General features: G+C 33.6%; 2 protein-coding genes and 1 pseudogene across 3 annotated transcripts; 1 reads left to right on the plus strand and 2 right to left on the minus strand.

The window, feature by feature from the left end:
- Nucleotides 1–356: 356 nt before the first annotated feature.
- Nucleotides 357–857, minus strand: TCP16 (TCP domain protein 16). The gene has a single exon (XM_068628510.1). The coding sequence runs from the start codon at nt 855–857 to the stop codon at nt 357–359; it is 501 nt and encodes a 166-aa protein (XP_068484611.1).
- An 8,825-nt stretch (nt 858–9,682) lies between these two features.
- Nucleotides 9,683–11,953, minus strand: LOC150023025 (uncharacterized; annotated as a pseudogene). Its single transcript, XR_016517707.1, has one exon. The product of XR_016517707.1 is annotated as an uncharacterized LOC150023025 (transcript).
- A 3,289-nt stretch (nt 11,954–15,242) lies between these two features.
- On the plus strand, nt 15,243–18,558 carry CPN60A (chaperonin-60alpha). The gene is made up of 8 exons (XM_068647547.2): nt 15,243–15,353; nt 15,464–15,638; nt 15,730–15,851; nt 15,959–16,166; nt 16,259–16,404; nt 16,673–16,979; nt 17,260–17,711; nt 18,066–18,558. Exons 1-8 carry the CDS (start codon nt 15,297–15,299, stop codon nt 18,351–18,353), a joined length of 1,755 nt encoding a protein of 584 aa, XP_068503648.1. The 5' UTR covers nt 15,243–15,296; the 3' UTR covers nt 18,354–18,558.
- The last annotated feature ends 4,286 nt before the right edge of the window (nt 18,559–22,844 follow it).

The following is a 22,844-nucleotide window of genomic DNA, read 5'->3' on the forward strand; positions in this document are numbered from 1 at the left end:
GAAAAAGGTACCTAACTAAATCATATATGATTTTATGCGTAAAAAATTTATCTTATTGTCTTAGTTTTTTTTAAGTTGATTAGATTAGAAACTAATCTTATTTATAATATATGATTTCCGACGAAAATGTGATAACTTTATTATTCTATGTTCTTTTTATGAGTAATGATAAAAAAAACAACACAGAGCATTTTTAATTTTAAGTCCCAAGTGAATAGTGCAACCAAATTCAACAAGTTATATATCCTAATAACACCAAGGACATGGATTAACTTTGTGAATATTTGGTAATTAAAAGTAATTAAGAAAAACACTAGAAATCACTTCATTCTTTCATTCCATCACCACCTTCTACCTCAGCCCAACCTCGTCATCAATGATTGGAGCATTTCGATCTCAGCAGCAGAAAATTCCACATTAAAGTTTGCAAACACATCAAAATCGAAAGGTGGAAACGTCTCTTTTGAATTGATCTCGTTGTCTGTTGACAAATGTACCGAACTTGCATGTTGACCAACAACGTTATCACCCTCAGAAGGTAGTGGAAGTGTGGGTAGTGACGACGGTGAGGATGAAGATGGTGATGATGATGTTACATCAACCATGGAAGGTGATATCCCAGTGCCAGTTGCAGAAATAATGGAGGGTTCAGCCTGGCGTAGAAGCCACCCTATGGTTTCTCCGTGAGTCTTGTAACCTAGCTCACGAGTGAGTTGGAAGATGCGAGCAGCACACAAAGGTGGCAAAAGAACACGTCGTTCTCTGCCATTCACCTTGGTGTGGCGATCTTTCTTTGACCTTAGAGATGGTAGCTTTGTGTTGGTGGCTTGAAGAGGGAGTGGGGTTTTAGAAGCCATGGTTTTTGCTTGGTTAAACCAAACAACTTTGATGTGAACAAAACCTAATAAACTCAAGGCTCTTTATACTAATCATCCCACTCCACCAGCAGAAACGTTTATTAGTAGAGTAATATTTATCTTCTACAATTTTTTTTAAAAATATTTTTTGAAGAAAATATTCATTAAAACAATAAATGTATTAATTTCTTAAACATAAAAAAGTTGGAGGATTAGTAAGAAATTTTGTAAAACATGTAGAATTATTCCTATTTTCTGTTTTGGATGGTTGCTTAAATGGAAACATTTTAGATGTAATTCTTTTATTCTCAATTAGGATTAGCATTCACTTTGGTAATTTATGTAATAGAAAGTTTATATTAAAATTTAACACAAGTTATCAAGGCATTATTATTTTAATAAATAAGGAATTGTTTTTAATTTAAGGGTAAGGAGAGGATTTAGTATACCAATTATTGATATATTTCAATTTTAATAAAAAAAAATAACCAGTTCAATATTTTTTTTTTAAACTCGATTAGTGGTTAATATAATTGAGCACCATTCAATAGTTGTAACATATATATTAAAGAAAAAAATGAACATTAATATACAATTTATTTTTTATTTAGTAAATTTAAAATTATTAGTGACTTATTTAAAGTTAATTGTATATTAATCTTATTCTTTTCTTAACAAGCACACGTAATAATAATTAAAGACCAAAAACTTGCTTAATTAATTCAATTGTTAAAGAAATTCAAACAAAATAAATAAAATTAAAAAAATTGTAATAACTTTTTTTTTATCGTTCCAAAACTAAAATATGTTAATATTTTTTTTTATCAACAAAAAATAAATTAAATAAAAAAGAACACTTAAGTAGCGTCACCCTTAAACATAACACTGTAATAGATCAACAGGCTAGTTTCATCTAAAAGCTAAATGTTAATAATTTGTTGTGCTGAATCTTATCTATTTACCTTTATTTTAATGTAAGTTTCTTTTCTATTTGACATACAGTTGAGAAGGAATGAAGATGTTCACATTTATTTAGCCTTCAAAGTTTCAAATTGGGAAGGTTTTGGCATAATCTGAGCTTGAAATTTTTGGCTTGTGATGCAATGTGGTAAAACCATCAATGCCTGCATTTGTAACGCCCAAGAAAGCCTGAGCAAAATGAGCATTTTTAGTGTTATTCAAAGGTTTCAAATGCAATCCACCAAGGCACTTTAATCCACCAAGGCATTTTTAGAAGCTGCATTAACTTTTTGTGGTGCATTCCAAAAGTGCAGATGCAAATGACATGACATATGTAAGCAATGTGAGTGTTATAGCACTCAAGTTTAGGGCTTAAAACGTTTTGTAGCAGAGCTTCCTTGGTTGTCTTCTCTGCACAGGTTCAGTCTAAGAGTTATAAACGTTTCTGCTCTAAAGCATCTGAGTTGTCTTCTCTTTAGGCAATGAAACAAATCAAGTTGATAACTCACAAGCATGAAACCATATAAGGACTCCCCAAAAACAACCGTTTCATAACACACGTGCTGCTTCTTTCTTTTCACATAAAAACATAACATTTCTTTATGATTGAATAAAATAAAAATGTTAATTAAAGAGAAAAAAATGAGGTTTTAATATATATATAACATTTGATTATTTCATGTGACTATTGTTTAGACCATTTGTATATTTGAAGAATATATATATATATATATATATATATATATATATATATATATAACCTACTTAAAGTTGCGGGTTTTAAATTCATCAATAAAATTAAACAAGAAAGAGCTCATATTAGTAACATGTATTTTTAAACTTTGATTAAACAAAATCAAATTCTAATTGAAAAAAATAATAATAACAAACGTATTTGAGGATTCGTTGATATGAGTTGTAGTTATTCTCCCTTTTTTTTGCATAACAAAAAGTATAAAAATATAGGGAAAGTAAATATTTTAATGCGAACATGTATAGTAAGTATACATATGTTTTAATATGAACAGCTATATATAAAAATGTTTTAATGTAATAAAAAGTATCTGCTAATTTTTTAAAATACAATTAATACTTCTTTAATATATATTTTTTTAAATCAATTAAAGGGATAAATATTATTTATAAAAATTATGTTAAATATAATTGTATAAATTGGGAAATAAACAAATACTAAAATATTTATAATTTTAGAAGGGGTTTATTAATGGCGGTTACTAGAATCTATAGTAAAACACGCAATGTAAGAGATTTTTGAAACCCTAGTAAATATGAACGGTTTTCTAAAAAGTAACAATAAAGTATTTTAATTTTATTATTTTGAAAAGTGTGAAAATATTTCTTGAATTTTTTTGACGTACTTCACTCTTCCTTTCAGAAACTCTAAACTCCAGAGTGCGGGAGTGTTTTGTTTCACACTTTACACTTAACTTCGCCAATTTTTCACTCTTCCTTTCAGAAACTCTACACGGGAGTGTTTTGTTTCACACTTCTTAACTTCACCAATTTTCTAGCGTGGGGAGCAAACCATTAACCCTCAGGATCACAAATCTACATTTCACACTTCACTTCATCAATTTCCCAATGCTGAGAGCAAATCCTTTTTTGTTGCTCGCACGAGGACTGCAAGTGGTTTCACAAGTAAATCATTTCTATCTCTTTTGATTTTCATCTCTCAACCAATATTCTCCTTCCATTTTTCTGTTTTCCCTATTTAGGTTTCCAAAATTGGTTTTCAATTTTTCCATTTCTCACACCCTATATCACTTCTCTAGCTAACTCTTAATGAGTTCTTTGTTTTTGTAAATAAATTGTTCTCACGTAGTGTGTTTCCGTTCTTAGTTCCATAACTGCGATGTGTTTTCATTTTGGAACTACAATACATTTTATGAATTTGGTGTCTCAGATCTTTCTGCTTCGTCTATTTTTTAAAATTGTTTGTCTCGTATTTTGTTATTGTACACGATATTGCTTACAACATAAGAAAGTGGTTATTTGATGTTTAAAATGAATGAAATAGGTTTTTATGGAAGTAAATATTATAGTTATTATTATTGTTACGATATAGCATGTTACCACTTTCTTTTTTTGCCTTTTGTTGATGTTGTTTAGTTTTTATGAACACTTCCCTTGCAGCCTCTCTCATAATCTCTTAACGCTTTCGCCTCACTTTTGTGGCTCATTCTTCAAGTAATATGAATCTTTGTTTTCAGTTAAACACAATTTGTTTTCATGTATGCTCAGATTGAATGTTATTTATTTTTAGTTGTTGTGATTTAGATTTAGTTAAATACAATTCATTTACTTTATTTATTGATTATGAGGCAAACCCATTACTAAAGAGTAGAGAAATGTAAGTTTATGTTTGTCCCATTGCCATTACAAGAAAAATTAGTTTTAATGACAAAAGGTTAATGATAAATATAAAATTTGTTACTATTTATATATAGTAAGTATACATATGTTTTAATATGAGCAACTATATATATAAATGTTTTAATGAAATAAAAAGTATCTGCGAAATTTTTTAAATGCAATTAATACTTCTTTAATATATATTTTTTAAAATCAATTAAAGGGATGAATATTATTTATAAAAATTATGTTAAATACAATTGTATAAATTGAAAAATAGATAAGCACTACAAAAATTTATAATTTTAGAAGAGATTTATTCTTGGAGGTTACTATAACCTCTAGTAAAACACACACATAGAAGAGGATTTTGAAACCCCCATAAATATGAACAGTTTTTTTAATAAGTAGCAATAAAGTATTTTAATTTTATTATTTTGAAAGGTGCGGGAATATTTCTTAATTTTTTTATGCACTTCACTCTTGCTTTTAGAAACTCCAGAACGCGAGAGTGTTTTGTTTCACACTTCACACTTAACTTCACCAATTTTTCACTCTTCCTTTTAGAAACTCTACACGGGAGTGTTTTGTTTCACACTTCACTCTTAACTTCACCAATTTTCTAGCGTGGGGAGCAAACCCTTAACCCTTAGGACCGCAAATCTACATTTCACACTTCAGTTCATCAATTTCCCAATGCTGGGAGCAAATCCCTTTTTGTTGCTCGCACGAGGCTGTAAGTGGTTTTAAAGGTAAATCATTTCTAACTCTTCTGATTTTCATCTCTCAACTAATATTCTCCTACCATTTTCTGTTTTCCCTATTTAGGTTTTTAAAATTGGTTTTCAATTTTTCCGTTTCTCACACCCTATATCACTTCTCTAGCTAACTCTTAGTGAGTTCTTTGTTTTTGTAAATAAATTGTTCTCACGTAGTGTGTTTCCGTTCTTAGTTCCATAACTGCGATGTGTTTTCATTTTGGAACTACAATACATTTTATGAATTTGGTGTCTCAGATCTTTCTGCTTCGTCTATTTTTTAAAATTGTTTGTCTCGTATTTTGTTATTGTACACGATATTGCTTACAACATAAGAAAGTGGTTATTTGATGTTTAAAATGAATGAAATAGGTTTTTATGGAAGTAAATATTATAGTTATTATTATTGTCACGATATAGCATGTTACCACTTTCTTTTCTTACCTTTTCTTGATGTTGTTTAATTTTTATGAACACTTCCCTTGCAGCCTCTCTCATAATCTCTTAACGCTTTCGCCTCACTTTCATTCTTCAAGTAATATGAATCTTCATTTTCAGTTAAACACAATTTTTTTTCATGTATGCTCAAATTGAATGTTATTTACTTTTAGTTGTTCTGATTTAGATTTAGTTAAACACAATTCATTTACTTTATTTATTGATTATGAGACAAACCCATTACTAGAGAGTGAAGAAATGTAAGTTTATGTTTGTCCCGTTGTCACTACAAGAAAAAATAGTTTTAGTGACAAAAGGTTAGTGATAAATATAAAATTTGTCACTATTTATATATTATTTGTGACAATTTTTTTCCTTCTCACTGATATTGTTTATAATAGTGACAAAACTAAACAATATCACAATAAGTATATTAAAATTAGTGATAAAGATAAAATTTGTCACTATTTATCTATTATTTGTGACTACTCATTTTATTTGTCACAAATGTTATTCATAATAGTGACAAAATTAAGAAATGTCACAATAATTATATTAAAAGGTTAACAACACATATTATAAATAATTACTAAAAAATATATATATTAATTTTTTTATAATAAGTATATAATTATTATAAATGTATTAAATATTTATAAATTAATAATTATTTTTATCAATGATAAATAATTAATTATTAGTATGTTAAAATATGTCTCAATAATAATGTGTTATAAATTTATTTTTATATATTTAATAAAAAATTTACAAGCACATATATTTATATTAGTGGTAAAGAATATTAAATTTAAGTTATTTTAAATTTATAATTTTTTATAAGTTAACAAAATAATATAATTAATAGTGATAAGTATAAAAATTGTGACTATTTTTTAATTTGTCACAAAAAGTTAAAAAATAATTGTTTTACTTTAAATTTGGAATTGAATGACAATGTAATGTAACTATTTTATGATGTTTTGATTTATATATGCAAATAAATTCACTCCATATCAAATTTCAACAACTTCTCAAGATTATACACTTAACTGCAAATGAAACGTCTCATAAGCAATGTTGTTGGTGAATCCTTTACATCCCAATTAGAAATAGGTAAGAATTCTAATAATTCTTGGATATTAGATACTAGTGGTGTTGAAATTTCAAGCCAAACCAATATATGTTTAAATTGCCTTACATCATTGTTGAATATGTTCTGAAACAATTAATTTTTCTAGTTCTTACATGTTTTATAATGTTTTATATATTTTTTAGTTTATCTTTAACCTTATATCTATTGCCAAACTCACAACAGTAAGTTTTCTTCTTACTTGGCAAACACTCAAAATTGGAAGGGAGGTGTTAGGTTTTCGCTACAGTAATACTAAGAACTAAGAACTACGAGAGATAAAAAAAATTTAAGACCAAGGGCAAAGCTGCCTCTTCATTCATTGAACTCGTATTCAAATAGGGTTTTCCCAAAGGATACAATGGGTTTCCCCTTTAAGTCACGTTACATTGAAAATTGAAAGCAATTAAATTGAACATTCATTAGGCCCATTAAATCAGAAAGTCTTTCATCCATCTAGGTTTATTGATCTAACGTTTGGGCCTGTTGATGTTGTTGGGCCCTGGTGTAACATTACCATCCGCTGGCTGAGACACTTTGTCCTCAAAGTGAGTCTGATGTTCTTGTTGGGTTAAGTGGGATTGTTGGGCTGATTGGTTGGGCTTGGCTGTTATAGGAATTTGGTGAATGTGTGGGAGTGAAGGTTTGGACATAGGTGTAGGTGTTGTTGGACTCGGGTTAGGGTTTTCTACGTTTGAGGTATTAAGGAAAGTGGGTGAGGCACGGGGCTCGAGGGGGGAACTAATGTGGTTTACGGTAGTTGATGTGGGGACTTGAGATAAAGGGTTATTATGAGGAGTGGGTGGGGCACGGGTTTTTAGGGGTGGGCCAGGGGCATTTAAAAGATTATGTGTAGTGGCATGCGCAGAGTTATGAGTGAGGTTACGTGTAGTTGGGGCTTTCTGAATATTAGGTGAAGTGTGAGGCTCAAGATTTGGGCTCTTTGACACAATTGAGATTAGATGTGTTGGCGCATTTTGATTGGGCGGCAAGGGCGGTGTAGTCAGAGGGTCAGGTGTGGTTTGAATTGTGGAACTTAAAGGGTTAGTCGAGTTAATGTTCTTGCTGGAGTTTGAGTTTGGGTGTGGGGAGGGATATGGTGTTGGTCCTCTGAAAAGCCGGAGAAGTGAGACGTGGAAGACCGGATGAATGTGAGAGGAGGGAGGTAATCTGAGCTCATACGCAACGGTGCCTATGCGGCGGCTTATTTGGTATGGTCCCGAGTAGCGAGGAGATAGTTTTTGACAGGGACGACGTTCCACAGATTGTTGGCGGTATGGCTGGAGGCGAACCCAGACCCAATCATCTACGTTGAACGTGCGGTCCGAACGGTGTCGATTTTCCTGGTCGCACATGCGTTGGCGAGTTCTGCGGAGATTATGTTTGAGAGAGTGCAACACTAAGGTATGCTGATGTAGCAGATCCGATATAGTGGTGCCAACGCGAGGCGTGTGCAACAAATCCAAGATGGTGGGAGGTGGACGACCGTATAGAGCATGGAAGGGAGAGGTGCCAATAGCCGAGTGATGAGTCGTATTGTGCCATAACTCTGCGAGGTGGAGGTATTGGTACCATGTGTGCGGGTGGTCCTCCGTGAAACATCGCAGGTAAGCTTCGAGCCCTCTATTTAAAACCTCAGTTTGCCCATCCGTTTGTGGGTGATAGGCAGAGCTAAATTTTAATGTTGTACCCTGAGCTTTGAATAGTTGTCTCCAGAACGTGCTAACAAAGAGTGGATCTCGATCTGATACGACTGTTTTTGGCATTCCATGAAAGCGGAAGATCTCCACAGCAAAGCGTCGTGCGAGTTGTTACGCCGTGAAGTGGGTGGGAAGAGCCAGAAAATGGGCGTACTTGGTGAGGCGGTCGCAGATAACCCAAACTACCGTGTGACCCGCAGAGGAAGGTAAGTGAGTTATGAAATCCATAGACAAATCTTCCCATACTTGTGCTGGTGTCGATAGAGGTTGAAGTAACCCCTGACTTTTTTTTGGCATGTATTTATTTCTTTGGCAAGTGACGCACTGTTGGAGAAATTGTTTCACATCCCGCGTCCATCCTGGCCAATAAAACGAGGCAACAATTCGAGCGAGGGTAGGCTTGAGGCTGGAATGGCCATTTGTGGGGGACTCATGCATTTCGTGGAGGATCTGTTCTCTAAATTTATTGGACGCCGGAAGGAACAGTCGGTGTCGAAAGAACAACATCCCATTGCGAACTGAGAACAAATTGGGTTGGGGTTGATCGTGCGTGCACGACTGAATTAACTGGGCAACTTCCGAGGTTTTGAAGAACTGTTGTAACTCTTGAAATAAGAGGGGAATCGGCGAAGACAAAGCAAACAACAATGAAGGTGTTGGTGTTCCTTGGCGGGATAGAGCATCAGTAACTACATTTTGTGTTCCAGGTCGGTATAAAATTTGAAAATCATATCCTTGTAATTTTGCTGTCCATTTTTGTTGTTCTGGTGTTTGAATCGTCTGTGACAGTAATGTATGCAAGCTTTGTTGATCTGTGAAAATTTTGAAGTGTTGGCCTAGTAAGTACTGACGCCATTTCTTTACTGCTTCTGTTATTGCATACATCTCCCTTACGTACACGGATGACGCTTGGAGTCGTGGACACATCTTCTTGCTGAAGAATGAAAGTGGGCGTTTGTTCTGGCTGAGCACTGCCCCCACTGCCACTGCAGACGCATCGGTCTCCACTACAAAGGGCTGGCTGAAATCTGGAAGGTGTAGTGTAGGAACCCTTGCAATTTGTAATTTCAATTCGGTGAAAGTTGTATCAGCGGTCACAGGCCACATAAATTTCTGGTTATGTAATAAGTCGGTGAGAGGAGCGGCGAGAGTGGCGTAATGTTGAACAAATTTTCTATAAAAGCCGGTGAGACCGAGGAAGCCCCTGAGTTCCGTGAGTGAAGCCCCTGAGTTCCGTGAGTGAACGTGGTTGTGGCCAATTATGTATGGCAGTGACTTTTTCTGGGTCAGGGGAAACACCACCAAGAGAAATGATATGACCTAAGTAATGAACTTGAGTGGTTGCAAAACTGCACTTGGTTAGCTTCACAAAGAATTGCTTAGTGTCTAAGAGATCCAGAATAATCTGTAAATGAGTAATATGATCTTGTAATGTAGGACTATAAATTAAAATATCATAAAAAAAAACTAGGACAAACCGAAAAAAAAAACTAGGACAAACCGCCTTAAATATGGTCGAAGAAAATCATTCATAGCAGCTTGGAATGTAGAGGGTGCATTAGTCAAGCCAAATGGCATGACTAAAAATTCGTAATGTCCATCAGTGGTCCTGAAAGCTGTCTTATGGGTGTCCTTTGGGGTGACTCTTATTTGGTGATACCCTGCGTATAAATCCAGCTTAGTGAATATTGTAGCTGAACCTAATTCATCTAGCAATTCATCGATGGTTGGTATTGGGAAGCGGTCACGGATGGTGGCTGCATTTAAGGCTCTGTAGTCAACACAAAAACGCCAACCATCTTTCTTTTTTATAAGGAGGACAGGGGATGAAAAAGGGTTGTTGCTAGGTTTGATGAAACCATCTTGCAACATTTCCTGAATGAGAGTAGTGATAGTTTCCTTCTGGGAGTGTGGGTAGCGATATGGTTTAACATTGATAGGAGGTGTGTGTGGGAGGAGGGGAATTTGATGGTCGTGTAGCCTCGGTGGGGGTAGCCCGTGGGGTATTTGAAAAATTGAGTGATGTTGGAGGAGAATGGCTTGGATGGGAAAAGGTAAGGAGTATAATGGGGAAGAGGAATTTTGTAGGTTGCTTTCTAGCTAGCTTGGGGATGATGATGGGCTATCAATTGACAAGAGGTGGAGAGATGCAATGGAGTTAGTAGAGAGATATTGACAAAACTGATGGTAGGTTGTTCTGGTGGGTGTAGAAGTGGTTGCCGCTTGTAGAGTGATGGGTTGGTTTTGGTAGGTGAAGGCAATGCTGGGGATGGAAAAATCTGCCTTAATAGGTCCTAAGGTACGCAACCAGTCAATACCCAATACTACATCAGCTCCTTCAATGGGTAAGAGGTAAAAGGGAATTGTAAAAGTTGATGTTTGGAGGGAAATGTCGACGGAAGGACAAATGCCTTGGCATTGGATAAAGGCACCATTTCCGACCATCACTGACAGTGGGGGACTAGGTTGAAAGGGTAGGTGAAGGTGGTGAGCAATACGCGGTTGTAATATATTATGGGAGCTGCCAGAGTCAACCAGAACGGTGACAGGAAGGTTGTGAATCATTCCAGTAAATTTCAGGGTTTGGGGCGATGGATTACCAAATAGGGCCAGTGGTGATAAATGAAAATGTATGGTCTCTGGGTACTCTATAGTGGTGGATGGTTCCTCCACAGGATCCAGGGGTGGGTCAAGATCATCCAAGAGCAGTAGGAATCGAGATGGTGTGCATTTGTGTCCTGGGATATACTTCTCGTCACAGTTATAACATAATCCCTGTGCACGACGCTCTTGTAGTTGAGTTGTGGTGAGTCGTTTAATGGGTAGGGTAGTCTGTGATTGGTGGTTTGGAGTGGTTCTTGTGGGTGGTGACTGGGAAGAAGTATGGATGGTGTTGTGGTTCTGAACTTGAAAAGGGCGTGGGATTCTAGGTTTGGAATCACAGTATTTGTCTTCAACGAGTTTAGCGAGACCAATTGCTTGAGAGATGGAGTATGGATTCAGAATGGACAATTCTCTACGAATATCTGGGTGGAGACCCGAGATAAAACAATTGAGAATAATATCTGGAGTGAGACCGACTGTGCAGTTACAGAGTTTTTCAAAACGAGTTTGGTATTCTGTTACCGTGGTTACCTGTTGTAGTTTGAAGAGCGATGCTTGATGGTTGGTGTATGTTGAAGGTCCAAAGCGGAGCTCCAGGGCACGGGTGAATGATACCCAGTCGGTGACCAGGTTGTTCTGGTGTAACCATTTAAACCAGCTGAGTGCTTCGCCTTTCATGTGAAAAGCGACCATCGATAGTCTTTGTGCAGGGGGAATCTGGTAAAATGAAAAATATTGTTCAGCTTGGAAAAGCCAGTCCAAGGGATCAGAGCCCTCAAAGAAAGCCAGCTGCAACTTAGGTGGTCTAATATTAGAAGGGTTTGGTGGATGGTATTGTGGATGAGGGTTAGGGTTTGGCATGGTTTGTGGAGCAGGGATCTGAGGGTTAGTGGGGATGGGTGTTGTAGCTGCTGGAACAAAAGGGGTTTCTGCAGAGGAGGAACTTTGGTGGTTATGTGGAGGTATCGTATGATCTAAGAGAAGGGTAAGGGTGGACTGGATGGAGTCCTTTCTGGCTTCCATGGTGGCGTCACGGGTTTGTTGTTCATCCATCTGGAATTGAAGGGCAGAGAGACGTTCCTTGATGGAATTGAGTATGTCTTCTAGGTCTTTGGCTTGGAGTTTGGGAGCCATGAGAATCAATGAAAGCACCAATGTTAGGTTTTCGCTACAGTAATACTAAGAACTACGAGAGATAAAAAAATTTTAAGACCTAGGGCAAAGCTGCCTCTTCATTCATTGAACTCGTATTCAAATAGGGTTTTCCCAAAGGATACAATGGGCTTCCCCTTTAAGTCACATTACATTGAAAATTGAAAGCAATTAAATTGAACATTCATTAGGCCGATTAAATCAGAAAGTCTTTCATCCATCTAGGTTTATTGATCTGACGTTTGGGCTTGTTGATGTTGTTGGGCCCTGGTGTAACAGGAGGGATTAGGGAATCTATGCATTATAGGAGTTACAGTGAGGTAGATGTGATAGATCAAACTATATAACTTCATTATAAATACAAAAATATTATTATGCACCTTGATAAAGTCATACTTTTTAGGTCTTTTTTCAAGTTATACCTTTTTTATGTCATTATGTGCTAAGAAATTGCATTATTTGCTTAATTGTTAAGTTTGTTTATTGATGTGAAAGTTATATTACTAACAATTATGGTGAGTGAAGGTGATTAATGAGTGCATAGTCCATGTTCTCACTAGATTGTGATATGGTTTTTGCTTTCGCACCCCCATTTTTTACCTACACCCCCCTTAATTGGTATAATGACATTGCCCTCATGGATTTTACATTTCTCTCTCACTCTCCTTCCCTGCTCTGCTCTGGCACTGTGTTTGTTCTTCGTTTACATCTCCCTCATTGCACTACACCACCACTATCGCCACTACTGTCGCCATTGTTACATCATCATTGTTGTAGTAGAATAAGATAGGGAGAATACTGCAAAGGAGTAAAAAAAGAGAGAGAACGCCTTACAAACAAAATATTATTCCAAAAATCTCTTTCCATAATATATTTTATGTGTTTTAAAAATCTTGTTCCAAAAAACTCATTCCAAAAAAATGTATTCCAAAAGGTATTATATAGGCTCCAAAAAGTTTGTTATGGAAATCTTAGAAAACTTATTCCAGAATATATTTCATACATTTGAAATTTTCATTATGAAAAATCTTGTTCAAGAAATTTTTATTTTGTTCTAGAAATCTCATTATAGGAATTTTGGAAAGTGTGTTCTGGAAGACTTTCATATCACTTTAAAGAAAACTAAAATGGTATTTTAAATATTATGGGGTACATGAAGAAAAATGAGGGTCTGCAAGAAGAAAAAGCCTTGTGATATAGTGCAGGAAAAATGCAGCTCTATAACTAAACTGTTTCTTCCTGCACCTCCATATTTTCTTCTCCCACATCCATAAACTTTTGATATTCCAAAAATTTTCCTCTATAATATTCTAGATTATGTAATCTGGAAATCTTTTTCCAAATTTGTAATTAGCTTCTAGATTATGTAATCTGGAAGCCTTTTTTCAAATGTATGATTAGTTTTCCGATTACATAATCTGGAAGTCTAAATTAGCTTATGAATTATGTAATTTGTAAGCCTTTTTTTAAATGTGTGTCCGGATTACATAATTCGGAAGCTACTCTCAAATCCAGACTTCTGGATTATATAATCCGGAATATGGAGGTGCAGGAAGAAACAGTTCTATAACTAAGTCCACACTAGCCTAACTAGGAAGTGTTTCTCCCTACACCCCCAACAAATGGCTTCTTGCACCCCATCATTTTTGGAAAAGACCATTTTACTCGTTTTAAAAATGACTTTCAAATTATTTTTTTTGGAATATTTCTAGAACATACTTTCCGGAACAAATTTTATGAATTCCAGATTAACCACTGGAAATTAAAAAAATGTGTTCCAAAAAATATATTCTGGAATTATTTTTTGACTTCCAGATTTCCTATTCTGAAAAACACTTTGTTTACAGAAACTCCTATTCCAAAAACAGCTTTTGCTTACATAATTTCTATTCCAGAATCACCCAAATTATCAAGAATAATACTGGTATTTCAAAGAATGTAGGGGTATGAAAAAAAAATATAGGGATGCAAGAAGAAAAATGTAGGGGTGCAGGAAGAAATATCCCTAACTAGGTTCCAAGCATTGGGCTGGGGTGGGGGTTCTGGATTAGAGTTAAGTCAAGGTCCAATCCTGTAGGATGAAGGACATCTTAAAGCCTACTGATCTCCCGAGACTACTCTTTTATACACTATGGCTTATGGATCTTCTATGACAACAAAGACTATTATTGAGCTACAAATTTGAGTAAAAGGGTCCAATATTGAATATAATAGCTAACATTTTGAAACCATCTATATCTATATCTATAGATCCATACCCTAAACACTAAAAAAAACGAGCCAGAGAGGAAAAAATAATTGTTTCTGTTGTTTAAAATGTAGAAAATTAATATAATTACATATATCCTAATGAGGTGACCCTAAGTAAAGAAATAAGGAAGCATATCACAATTAGAGTCGAAACTGATCTTTAATAATAGTTAGAAATATTTTAAATTAATTTCTAATTAAATTAATAATTAATTTTATCAGGTTAGAAACCAATAATTTAATTAAAACAAGTTTTTTTACCTAACCATCTTGTTATTAAATTTCCTCCCTAAACCCACGCTTTGATCCGTTAGATAAACAAAACCAATTCAACTCACTTTTTTTTCTATCGAATTCCAACTCAGAAATATATTTCCATATAACACATTTCTAATAAAAACACGTTTCCCTTTTCATAAATCCCATTTAGATGGGTTTCTGTCTTGCATCTGGTCTCTAGGCATAAGTTTATGTTTTGCAGTAGATTTGTATTTTATTTTTTTAGCATTATAAATAATCTTAATAATATTTTTAAATTATAATATTATTCTTACGACACTTTTCCACATGATATTACTATTATTCTAAACCAATATATAGTAGTTCGGAAGAATTTTTCGCTATTTAAAATGTGAAATAAGAAAAAAAAAACACTTTTATCAACCAAATAACAAACAAACCGTAACAACTTCATAATTTATTGAACATTTATGCATGTTATATTATAATATTAAATTTTAATAAAACAATAATCACTTTACAAATTACATTTCACGCATTAAAATTAAAAATAAAAATCCTAATTTGAATAAATAAAATTGTCTATAAGTAAAGTCGATTTTATTTTTAGGAGAAGAAACGGTTTTGTTTTCTTACATGGTGTAGTAAATAATAGTAAGCGACAAATCCGAAGTTGCAATTTGCGTTAACAAGAGCCTCCCAACGGTTCTGGAATAGGTGGAATTTTCTAGAACCCCAACACTCTCTCCATAAAAGCCCAAACCCTAATCTTCTTCACTCTGTTTCAGTGTATTAGAGTTACCACTCCCTTATCCATTTCCCTTCACTCCACACCATGGCTTCTGCAAACGCTCTCTCTTCCGCTTCCATTCTACGCACTCCTAACCGCCAGGTTCCTTCTCCAAATTCAATTCAATTTCATTTTCCTCCGAACACCTAACATCCTAGTTTTTATGTTTATCTCCGTCTCTGTTTTCTATTTTTTTTTTTCTTTTCTTACAGTCTCTGACCCGAAGAGCGAACCACAACGGAAGAGTGAATTACCGGCAACCGAATAGCCGTTTCGCGGTGAAGGCCTCCGCCAAGGAGATTGCGTTCGACCAGAGTTCCCGGGCTGCGATTCAGGCCGGCATTGACAAGCTCGCCGACGCCGTTGGGCTGACTCTTGGGCCGAGAGGTGGGCTTTTATTGTAAAACTAGATTTGTTTATTGTGTTTGTTAAGTAGAACAGAGATTCACGATTATTTCATTGCTTGCAATTTTTTTAGGGAGGAATGTTGTGTTGGATGAGTTTGGAAGTCCAAAAGTGGTTAACGATGGTGTGACAATTGCTCGCGCTATTGAGCTTCCCGACGCCATGGAGAATGCTGGTGCAGCTCTTATTAGAGAGGTTTGTGAATGTGTGGTTGTTTTTGTTGATGTTGGTAGTTTTAGACTGTGGAAAAATGTTAACTAAGGTTGCTAATAAGATTAATGATTCTGAAAATGTTAATTAAGGTTGCCAGTAAGACTAATGACTCTGCGGGTGATGGGACAACCACGGCTTCTGTTCTTGCTCGCGAAATTATTAAGCTGGGGCTTCTCAGTGTGACTTCTGGGGCAAATCCTGTGTCTCTTAAAAGAGGAATTGATAAAACTGTGCTGGGATTGGTGGAGGAGTTGGAGAAGAAAGCAAGGCCTGTCAAAGGTGGAGATGATATCAAAGGTATTATTGCAATGTTATTATTGTCAATGTTTTTGCTATGTAGATGCTGCTTTAAGAGCTTTTTTTTATGTATTTTGTTGGTGTTGTGGCAGCTGTTGCATCTATATCTGCTGGGAATGATGAGTTGATTGGGCAAATGATTGCGGAAGCAATTGATAAGGTTGGACCTGATGGTGTTTTGTCCATCGAGTCTTCGTCTTCATTTGAGACGACGGTTGAAGTGGAAGAAGGAATGGAGGTGCGATTTCTATGCAGAATTGTGATAATAGAAGATAAACTTTTCAATAAGTACTCTTATATAAGAAATAAGAAGACAACTTGAATTTTTTTTTTCTTTTATAAGCTAAAATGAATTTATCCACTTTAATCTATAGAAGCTTTCTTATTTACCCTTTCTAAAAGTTGAGACACATAGTTTAACTTATGTTTCTTTTGTAAAGTTTATCTAAATAGGGCCAAAGAGTTGTGTTGTTTATGAGTCTAATTGTATGGCTTTAATCTTGTAGATTGACAGAGGGTATATTTCACCTCAATTTGTTACAAACCCTGAAAAGTTGACAGTTGAATTTGAGAATGCGAGAGTGTTGGTTACGGATCAGAAGATTTCAGCAATAAAGGATATAATTCCATTGTTGGAGAAAACCACTCAACTGAGAGCTCCTTTGCTTATCATTGCGGAGGATGTCACCGGTGAGGCTTTGGCCACCCTTGTTGTGAATAAGCTGCGTGGTATCCTTAATGTTGCTGCCATCAAAGCTCCGGGCTTTGGTGAGCGACGAAAGGCCCTCCTTCAAGACATTGCTATATTGACTGGTATGTGAACTTATATCTGTTTTAAATTTGTTGTTGGATATTGCCTGAGCACAGACAGTATTTTGTGGCTAATGTGAATGATTTGTTGATGTTGTTCATGTTATAAGTATTATAATCATGTCAATGTTTATTCTATAAGTAGGAGCTGGCACATCTTCAATGTCTAATAAAGTACATCTATAAGTAGAAAACACAAATTTGTTGTGGAAGTATAACTTTGTAGTACTATTTTTTTTTTCTTGAGATACTTTGTTAACAACTTTGTACGTTGAACTGGAAGGTGCTGAGTTCCAAGCGAGTGATCTGGGATTGCTTATTGAAAGCACCTCAGTGGAGCAGCTTGGTTTGGCTCGGAAAGTGACCATCAGCAAGGATTCTACTACTCTCATTGCTGATGCGGCAACAAAGGATGAGTTGCAAGCCAGAATTGGTCAGTTAAAGAAGGAGTTGTCAGAGACTGACTCAGTGTATGATTCTGAGAAACTGGCTGAGAGGATAGCTAAATTGTCTGGTGGAGTTGCAGTCATCAAGGTTGGTGCTGCTACAGAGACTGAACTTGAGGATCGAAAGCTACGAATTGAGGATGCGAAGAATGCAACTTTTGCTGCCATTGAGGAAGGTATTGTTCCTGGTGGAGGTACTGCACTGGTTCATCTCTCCACTTATGTCCCAGCAATCAAGGAAAGGCTTGAGGAGGCAGACGAAAGGCTAGGAGCTGACATCGTGCAAAAGGTGAGAATGATGATCAATTTGCACATTCTCTGACGAGTATGGTGTAATTATTGCTTTCACAAGCCGCAATAATTGCAAGCTACAAACCCATTCCACCTTAAACTTATTTGTTTAGATGCTTTTTAAAATCCCTTCACATTTCAGGATGCTTCAGATCTCAAATGGAAAATGGTATCTACATAATAATCAAGATTAAATTTATCCTTTCTCAATATATATACATTGGACTAATGAATTTTCTATTTATATTTATAATCTTTAATAAGCTTAATATCTCATTTGATATGCTGTGATAGAAATCTAAAAAATATTATGAATGCTGATCCTTCTGCTGCCTTTATGTACACAATGTAGGCTCTGGTAGCACCTGCTGCATTGATTGCTCAAAATGCTGGAATAGAAGGTGAAGTTGTTGTGGAGAAGATTAAGAATGGTGAATGGGAGGTTGGTTACAATGCTATGGCTGACAGGTATGAGAATTTAGTAGACGCGGGAGTTATCGACCCTGCCAAGGTTACAAGGTGTGCACTACAGAATGCTGCTTCAGTTGCTGGAATGGTGTTGACCACGCAGGCCATTGTGGTGGAAAAACAAAAGCCCAAGGCACCTGTTGCCGGTGCCCCACAAGGCCTAACTGTTTGATTTTAGGTATTAGGCTACGGCGAAGAACAGTTTTGTGCAGAAAATCGAAAGAGCGTATTTATTCCAATGTCTGTTCAATCGAAAAAATGTATTTTATAAACAGTTTTAGATTGGCTTTTGGGAGAAGAGGGAAGTTATAAATTGGATCCTAGTTATGGTATTTTTATGATTGAAATAAGGTAGTCATTTGATATTTTTCTTCCAAGTTTATTGTGTAAGCATAGGTAATTTTGGGCTCTTAATTTTAGTCTTTCGGTTATAATATTATCATTCACGTGGTTCTATATTGTAACGTATTAGGGTCCTTTGAATCTAATCATATTCTTTCAGATAGATTACCCTATTATTCCACTGCTAATTTTTTTTTCGGTTTAAATAAAGAACCTAAAGACCTGGGTATTCAAATTGCTGCTGGATTATTTTCTGCAGCAGCAAGGGCAGAATCTCGTTTTAAGTTGCAAATAACATTGTTTTTAGATAATTTTATATCTTCATTGAATGTATTCTAATTACACAGATTGTGATTGTATGATTTTCCGTTAAGTGAATGAATTTTGGAGTCATAAACCATATCCATTGCCAGAGTAAGCACCAGAGTTTTTGAAGTTTGATTTTTCAGAAAAGGCCGTCGGCTATCCATAGGAGAACATATTCACTGGCAAATAAGCAACCCAAATTTCTGCTTGTTTTGCGTTGTGGATGTGAAATGTATTTTAAATTATGTTACCATTTGATTCTATACTGTAGTATTAAGGGCTTAAAATTAAAATTTAATTTGACTACTGTGAAGTGGTGTTTAACTTTCTATTGAAAGACATAGTCAAGAATCTTAATTCAATATTTTATCTAAGCCTTTAATAGTCTATTAAATGGCTTGTTATTTTAATCAAAGAGAATTAGGTAAGGTTTTACACGGATTATATTGGTCGTTTATGAGTTGTTACTCGAGATAATTTGACTTTAGGAAGTACATATTTATATATTTTTAACAAGAATTATCTTAAGTGGACTGCTTCTTCTGCACCTTCATCACTTCTTCAGCAATTCCTATATTAAAACCGATTTTATCGTTATACCCTGAGTAAAAAATATTAAAAAATTAAAATTTAATCTAATTTTTACTTTAATCTACTTTTACTTTTCACATTCACTTTCACTCACTTTGCACCTTCACTCCCCCAGCGGCATCCCATCCCCTTCCAAAGCTCCACCTCCTTCAAAACTCTCCTCCCTTCTAAAGCTCTCTGTCACGGTCCTTCATTGTTCACGTTACCCTCTTCATCCACAGTATTTTAAATGGGATAGAGTAATTCGATAGTTTTAGATAGTTAAATAGATTCCAAATTATTTAATGCCATAAGGTTTTTATTATTACATATTTGATAGATTTATTTTTTAAAGTAAGTTTTGGATTACATAATCCAGTATTGTTTGTTGTTGAATATGTTTCAGATTATGTAATTTAATAATTCTGGTAGGATTTATAGTTTATATAAGTTTTGGATTACGATATTATATAGTTAGTTGTTGAATAGGTTCTAAATTATATAATTCGGTAAATTTATCCTAGGATCTCGACTACATAATTTGAAATGTGTAATTTTTTAGTTCTTTACTACGGATTTTATTTTTGTGTTCCAGAATATGTAAATTATAATATATTTCTATTTTTACTTTTTTACTGAAAAGTAATTTTGGGATTTTTTAAATTTATGGAGGTAGCTGAAGAAGTGATTGAGGTTCAGGAAGAATGACCTTCATTTTTTTTTATTTGGGCTCTACGTCAAGCTTGAGCTTCATCTCTTGTGCTGATATGGTTAATACTATATACACTCCACTATTTTAGTAACACACTTTCCTCTAATACTCAAAACAGTTATCTATACCTAGAGAGAAAAACAAATATAAGCTTGTAGAAATATAATGTGATGAAAGAAATTGATAAAAACAAATAAGAAATATACAATACGTGTATTTCAAAAGTGGATGTATAATATTGTCTTGGATCTTCATGAAACATTTTTCTAAACCATAACATGTACATCCTTTTCAAGCGTGATAGTGCACTCTGCAATTACATAATTCACAACAGTTACTTCATAGAATGGAGGATCATTTCAAGGGCTAACTTTGCAAAAGAATAACTGCAGTAATGTAAGAAAAAATTAAAACATTTACTTTATCAGAAAGATTTTAGACATATTATCAGAAAAATTATAAATCAAGGATAATAAAACATTTATAAGAAAATTCTTTAAGTTTGTTTATGAACTTATTTAGAACCTATAATTGTTAACATATATTAACATAATTACAACCAAAACACAATAAGCTAGTAAAAAATTTTAAAATATAAAGCATGAATAAAAAATTAGAAATGTGAAGCTTATAAAATATTGTCAACACATATATAAAATATATTTCTTACTTCATGGTACTAATAAATAAATAAAAAATCATCTTCACTAAAAAGACAGTAAGAAATAAAAAGAAATCATTAGTAACACTTGACTATGTTTGGGTATCAATTTATCCAATAATTCTAAATGATAATCATATATAATATAGTCTTTTACACACTTATTTTTCAAAAATAGCACAGAGGAACATCAATTGATTTTTTTTCTATTTAATATTTTTGTCTACATAATATTTTGAATGGCTTAGTAATTCAACATTCATGTTATATTTAAATTTTTATTTTCTCCTAAGTCTGGAGTCTTTATTTTTTGGTTTTGCATGCATGAGTTAGGTAGACCTGCGTAAGATATGATTATAAAAGATGAACCTTCATTAGTTTAGATTTATTTGATTTTTTAATCAAGTTTTCTAAGTAAAAGTTTAGAAAATTCTACTTCTTTTCTTTCTTCAAAGTAATTATTTTGAAATATGCAATATTTTGAGGTAAGTGAAGTTAATTGAAATTCATAGCTGGAATTGATGTAAAACTTTGAAATTCTAGGTTATATATATGTGAATGAACCAAAGTGATATTATTAAAATTATTGGATTTTTTTTATGATATTAAGTTTTTTTATGGATAAATAAGATATATAAAAATTCTTAATATTGTTTTTTATGATGTTAACGTGTACATAAAGGTATAATTGATGAGTAAATTAGGTTTATATGGTTTTTTAAAGTTGTGGTTATATTGTTGAATTAATGATAATTATAAAAATTAAGTGTTTTGTCATTGAAATAATTTTTTATTTGAAGTTAATTGAATTGAGACAAAAAAAAAAGAAATTGATTTATGTTGAGAAAGAAATGTTTGAAAAAAAAATGGTGTTGTAGAAATGAAACTTAATTTGTATGAATAGGTATGATACTTAATTAATACGATGATTATTTGAGTTGACTCAAGTGTTGACATTTAATGTGATGATTAGGGATGACAATATAATAAGGTGACTACAGTTAGACTATCTCATCCTCATCTTCAAAATAAAAAAAATATTCATATGTTCATTCTTAAATCCAACGGATATGAATATTTTGTTTTATCCTCATCCTCATTGGGGAATGACTGGTATATTCATATATATCGGTCCCCTTATTATTCTAACTATTAATTAAATAATTTTTTATAAAAAATAAAAATTATTAAATGTGTGACCTATAAATAACTTATTAAACTAAAGACCCAAAAAAGTTAATATAAGTTTTTTTAAGTTACCTGATAAATTAAAAGTGTTTTAGTAGTTTAAAATAAGGACGAGTATTGAAACAAGACATGACAGATATGTACGCATTCATCCTTATCTCATACCCAATTTTAAAAAAAGAATATTATTCATAGTCATACACATATACATTTAATGCGAGAAAGTTGTGCATTCCTTTATTTAAATCATTTGTTAATCTATCTGAAGATATATGTTGTTTGAGTTGAAAGACAAATGATAATTAGTTACAATAATAATATTCTAATTTGAATAGTAATGAAAAGTATTGAAATTTCTTAATAAAATTTGTGAACGTCTTGACTTCACTAATAATATAAATAACATAAATTAAAACGAAATTCTTGCATTAAGGCATTTAAAAGGCATGTAAAGTAAATGCAATAAAATATTTTAACTATATTTAATTATTATGTTTCTAGAAAGTTTTGGTGTATCGATACAGGTTTTCTGAAATACATTATAGACTTTTAAGCTTTTCTAATGACAACATAAGTATGGCAATGTAATTCCTTAAATCATTAAAGTGAAGAACACTTTTAAATGATTTTTTTATAACATGGTAGAGACCATGGTTGTTTTTTATATGTGAAATTTAAAATTATGTAAAATTATTGTGATTCATTATGATTTTTGTTACGTTAAATAATCCTTTAAAATTTTGTTTGTGTAGTGATTACTGCAATCACATTTGATACAGACAAATTTGTAACTATCTAAAGTCAGTCTAAATAATTATGAACATTTATTTATTTCCAAAAAAAAAACATAATCTTTGTATATATTATTATGTTTTGAAGAATCC

The sequence above is a fragment of the Phaseolus vulgaris genome, chromosome 11, assembly GCF_051622355.1.
Source record: "Phaseolus vulgaris cultivar YP4 chromosome 11, ASM5162235v1, whole genome shotgun sequence".
NCBI classification, from domain to species: domain Eukaryota; kingdom Viridiplantae; phylum Streptophyta; class Magnoliopsida; order Fabales; family Fabaceae; genus Phaseolus; species Phaseolus vulgaris.